The sequence below is a fragment of the Rhagoletis pomonella genome, unplaced genomic scaffold, assembly GCF_013731165.1.
Source record: "Rhagoletis pomonella isolate Grant_MI unplaced genomic scaffold, Rhpom_1.0 Rhpom_scaffold_00003, whole genome shotgun sequence".
Lineage (NCBI taxonomy): Eukaryota > Metazoa > Arthropoda > Insecta > Diptera > Tephritidae > Rhagoletis > Rhagoletis pomonella.
The window spans coordinates 33,971,805-33,977,804 of NW_023458557.1; the positions used below are offsets into that span (position 1 = coordinate 33,971,805).

The following is a 6,000-nucleotide window of genomic DNA, read 5'->3' on the forward strand; positions in this document are numbered from 1 at the left end:
AAAAAAACCGACTAGCGCGACCTCCAAAAAAATGTAGCGTTGATGAGCAAAATTTAACTTGGTACCAGGTTTCGATACGAGTTCTTTTTTCGGTAGTGGTGCACTTTAGCGTGCCCACCGAAAATTGACCCAAAATAGTCGAAAGGCGTATCAAACGATGCGTATTACTGCCGGTGTTAAGAATCCGAAGTCGGAAATTGATTTCGGTTAACCGTTGGTTTGCATCAAAAAATTTTTATACCAGTAAAATCAGAAAAAAAGGGCAGACCACGCCCACTTTTTCGGTTTGTTCTACCTTAACGGGCCGTATTCTGCAATTGTTCCTTTTAAAGTAAATTAGTGCATAACATTTAGATATGTGTTTGTATGTTTCACAACATGCTTTCGATAAACATCGACTTCACATCACTGCAGTTGTTCTGGCTATATCACACAAGCAACAAGAAAATTATGCCTTATTCGTTTGCATAAACATGCAATGCAAGCAAAAATTACTTAAACGGATGATCAAACTTGACATTATTTAACAAAAATGTAATTTTTCCAAAATATCGTAAAGAAAAATCGATACATTTTCAAACTCTTTTGCTATATCGTAAAACTAAGTTAAAACTACTTACTAGAAGTTTGAAATACGACTATGAATAGAAGTGAATATTAAGTTGGTACTTAAATTTAAGTTGCAACTTTATTATTTTCGTCTTAATAACTGAACTATGAATACGCGCCCATGTGTTTAGCGACTTGCAATGATTGCCAGCACAAATATTGTAGCAATGTCTCAATTTTGTCGCAGGAGAGTTTCCATACAAAAGTAATCAGCTGTGTTCCAAGGTGGTAAGCTTTGCAACAACTTTGCGACGTTTCATAAATCCTACTAATGTACTTTTAAAATTCAAAACTCAAACTCATATACACATTCTCATTTTCAATATCAAACAACAAAAGTTCTGAACAATTTAATTGTCATTATTAATTGTCATCATCATCATTTTCGTCTACATTTTGAAGTTTCAGGGGATTGTAGATATTATAGTTAAATAGAGCATAACAATTTTGCGAAATATAGCAATTTTAAATTTTCGAAAATTCCCCCTCCATAGCCACGAATATATGTTTGCATCAAAAAATTTTTATACCAGTAAAATCAGAAAAACAAAAATGTAATTTTTCCATAATATCGTAAAGAAAAATCGATACATTTTCAAACTCTTTTGCTATATCGTAAAACTAAGTTAAAACTACTTACTAGAAGTTTGAAATGCGACTATGAATAGAAGTGAATATTAAGTTGGTACTTAAATTTAAGTTGCAACTTTATTATTTTCGACTTAGTAACTGAACTATGAATACGCGCCCATGTGTTTAGCGACTTGCAATGATTGCCAGCACAAATATTGTAGCAATGTCGCAATTTTGTCGCAGGAGAGTTTCCATACAAAAGTAATCAGATGTGTCCCAAGGTGACAAATTTTGCAACAACTTTGCGACGTTTCATAAATCCTACTAATGTACTTTTAAAATTCAAAACTCAAACTCATATACACATTCTCATTTTCAATATCAAACAACAAAAGTTCTGAACAATTTAATTGTCATTATTAATTGTCATCATCATCATTTTCGTCTACATTTTGAAGTTTCAGGGGATTGTAGATATTCCCGCATACTTTAAAAAAGTTTCAAAGTTTACGTAAGTTATACGAAGACGACGTTGTTCCGATTTTTTATTCCAAATTTTCTCCTGCGGCGCTTTTTCTTTTTTTTTATATTAAACCATACTTTAATATATTCCTGCGGCGTTTTTTTAAGTTTTTATATAAAACGATAGTTTACTATAGAGCTAATGAAAATTTAGAATAAAACATCGCGGGATTTTTTATTCCAAATTGTTGCCTGCTTTTTCTTTTAAATATACCGTGCCGTGCAATGAAAAATTGGCCCTTAGTGGCAGCGCTTCGAGCGTTCAGATAACCGTTTTCATTTTGCACAAAAAAGGCAATGAAACAGGTTTTATTCCAATAGTTTACATAGTAAGTCATTTACGTATATAATTTTATGTATAATTATTTAATAAATTTCGTTTTAGACTATACTTTTTGAAACCACTTTGAGCTAATTATTTTTTGTTTCCCAAAAGCAACCCTGCGTGTTTAGAAGGCGTGGGTAACAATAATTTCATCCCTGGCATATTCATCCCCGAGGAAGGCAGTCGACAAGTTCACCCAAGGTTGTTTACTGGTTAAATTAGCCGTGTTTTATTTGTCCAGAAATTTAAGCTATTAGCTTATTTTGTATGGAGGACTTACCCAACATAATTATATTGTCTTATGAAAAGCTATATTGGCTTGTATATTGAACAAGAGGCATTGCCATTCAGCATCAGAAATTTTCTCCTTCAACCAATCAGAAAGGGGCAAAAACTTACTTTGACACTATTGGCAGTCAAACAACTATCAAAATTAGGCTAACATAGGAAATAAGCTAATTTCGTTTTATTTGACCAAGATTTAGCTATTTGCTTGTGATGGTTGAATAAAACATGCCTATTGTGAATACGAGTAACTGATTAGAGTTTCACAAAAAACGCTCGCAACCAACGAACGATCGCGAAATATCGAACGAACGACGCTTGCAGCGAAATCTTCCCTCTCGTAATTTTAACATTTGATTGAACATTTAACATTGATATTTCTCGTAAGAGATCGTTAATGCTTTTGTTCGCAGCGCAACTTTTTCAATCGGGAAAAAGTGCAAACACTAAATTTTTGGCCGCGATTGGTTGTGAGAAAGATCGTCTTTTGATCGTTCTCCGCACCCTGGTTTTTAGGTCCTAAAAATTCGTTCCCTGGTCATAACTATTGTCAGGATGCCGACGCCACAGAGACAATTATCAGCCTTTTTTTTGTTAACTAATACGAATTTCTTTATTGTCTTGACAGCATTGCCCGAGGCATAGATCAGTGTTGATAATTTCGATACAACTGTACTTTTTTGATACAATTTCAAGTGCTTTCTACTTTCCTACTGCCCAGTACTTTTTAAGATATTTCATCTGCTAAAATTTGGCAGCACTTGATTCGTTAAGTTATGCCGCACTGTTCTTTCTTAGATGATAGATTTAAAATCACATAAATTTTATAACAAAGAAAAACTAAAGAGGAAGAAATTCTAAATTATAGAAAAAACGTAAAACAATTGTGTAAACTTTTGTCGTACTATGAAAAAAAAACTTATGTTAATGACGAAGTTCGTATACGTTTGTTCTTATTGTTTCACTAATTGTTTCAGAAGTGTGAAATTGCTGGAATAGAAGACAGCAACAGCCTTGTTTCTAAATTTTTAGCAATTATTTGTACTGTATTAGGAACAATAATTAAATACAAGTTGTACACAATAACTAAATATTAGAAACATAATAGGAATCAAAATTTGGTACAATTTAGTTATAAAAAGTACAATATTAATTACATTTTCATACGAAATTGGAAAATGCAATTATCAACACTGGTATTGATATAAAATAGGTGTATGTATGTACACACTAGGGATGTTGCGAATGTGGAATTTCAGACATTCGCGGATGCGAATATCTAACAGCTAACATCCGCGGATGCGGATGTCTGGTAATTTTAAGAAACAATTAGAATCTAGCTTAATAACGAGATCGTTGTTTAAACAGTACTTACAAGCCAAACCAGATGTGTCAGGTTTCTCTAAAGCTTTTAAAAAAATTCTTCCTTCTCATTCCTTTGGCTATTTCAAAATTTGGGGAATCTGTAACATCATTACCGTTTTTCGATTTTAGTTTTTGTAATTCATTTTTAATACTTTCTCTGCGACTGGTTTGAAAAATGTGTGCTTATAGCGAGGTAAATAGGTGGATATGGAAAATAAATTATTATTTTCAGGAATGAAAATTTTTAACAAAATTCTGTTTTCAAAGTCGGGGCTGCCAGCCGAATCGGATCAGAATATTGCACCCCGTTTTTTATAAGCATTTGAATATCAGATAGTTACGTAATTCTTATCTAATTAAAGGTTAGACCTATAGCTTTTTAATTATTTGAGCATCGATTCTCTTTATAGCAGACATTGATCATTTCTGCTGGAAATCCCTATTGAAGGAGCTTACTCTTTGACTTTAAATCGCAAAGAAGCGGCAATTTTACCACAGAAGTTTTTAGCCAAGGATCCAATGTGTATCCTTATGAAAAAAATATTGCTCGACAAGTAAACAAAATTACCGTTTTTTAAATTTTTGCTAAAAATAAATTCCCCAAAGAGCCTCATTTGAAATTATTGAAACCAATATATGTAACACCACTTTTGTTACACAAATATCTTCACGACCGCAGGCAAAAATACTGGCTACAATTTGTCATTTTGTTTGCCATATATACGTTTTATCGGTGCACTTGCACAAGATTCGCATTCGCAAAAGCTCCGCATTGATTATTGCGAATGCGAATATTAAAATTAATGCGGAAGCTCCGCGGTTGCGAATGCGAATATTCGCAACAACCCTGGTACATACTTACATATGTAGCCTACATGCATACATACTAAGCACTGTAAGTATAAAAAAGAAGTATGCAACCACATGTTCCCACCTATTATTTATTAACCACATACTTATGTATTTTTTTCTTACTTGATGCATTTGTTTTAATATTCTTAACTTATGGGATTCGCTCCATGTGTGTTTTGAATAATATCGTAGGATCGGCATGGTGACTATCACTTCAATCAATGCTTCTGAATATCAAAATGTTTTTATATAGTGAAACCTTATTTCGAAACGACCGTACCGTGAAAACACTACATACAACACCCTGGTTAATTTATAACTAATAAAGAAATTTGTTTTGGTTTTATTTTATGTACAAATGTATGCATTAATAACCGATCTTGATTCGCGTCACTTACTTACGTATGTAACTACATTCTACATATATACAATGTTCATACATTTGTATACGTATGCATGTAGGCACATACATACATACATAGGTTCGTATGCATCCGCACATACCCAGTAGGAAAAGGTAATGTTTGGGAATGCAAAAAGTAATGGATAGGCCCTATAACCTACGCACGAAAAGATGCAAGAATTTTTCTACAACGTTGTCATACGAAAGTAATGTGCCGCAATCGCTTTACGAAACTAGAATTATAGAAAATATAATTAAAATAAATATATATAAAAAAGTCGGCCGCTGTGGTGTAGTGGTAAGCAGTGCGCGCTTCCTCTCCGCAACGCCTGGGTTCAAGCCCTAGTCAAAACAACATCGCAAAAAATATAGAAAATTTTTTTTTCTTAAAAGCGGTCGTCCCTCGGCAGGCAATGGCAAACCTCCGAGTGTATTTCTGCCATGAAAAACAGCTTCTCATATAAATAACTACAATCGCCGTTCGGAGTCGGCGTAAAACTGTAGGTCCCTCCGCTTTGTGTGGCAACATCAAGGCGCACGCCACAAATCGGAGGAAGCCCGGCCAAACACTAACATATGTGTAAGCGCCAATCTATTATTATTATTATATAAAAAAAAAAATCCGTGCCACGGGTTTTGAACCCGTGATCAACAACACGGCAGTCGAACACGCATTCATTCGGCTACAGCAGCTCCCTGCAGTGGAAACTCAAGCCAGCTAGAAAAAATACTAGTTCATTAACTAGTATGTGCCTACCAGATCGACAATTTCGAAAAGCTTAAGCGTTCAGCGACATTTGCCTTTAAATTGCCAAAGCCACAAATAAAACTCAATTAATTGCTTTTCTTACAAATGTCGGCGTGAAGACTACTAGTTCTGGTTCTGAAATCCCAGGATCGAGGCCGCTTGGAGGTGGTTACGATTTTTAAAGTTAAATCAATGTAAGTAAAAATAATTATTCCAGCTTATAAATAAATAACAAATTTGAAATTCTAATTGCATTGCAGAAAAAACATATATATGGGAAGAAATGCTTGTGCCATAAAAAAAAAGAAATTAAACAAA

General features: G+C 33.9%; 1 protein-coding gene across 1 annotated transcript in view; it reads right to left on the reverse strand.

Annotated features, from left to right (window-relative positions):
- The window catches only part of LOC118735158 (phosphoribosylformylglycinamidine synthase), a gene marked incomplete at its 5' end in the record, with an annotated part of 350,157 nt that extends 345,217 nt beyond the window's left edge, over window positions 1–4,940 (reverse strand). Inside the window, 1 exon segment of the mRNA XM_036464794.1 lies at window positions 4,655–4,940. Coding sequence (XP_036320687.1) covers window positions 4,655–4,732 — 78 coding nt within the window.
- Window positions 4,941–6,000: the final 1,060 nt, after the last annotated feature.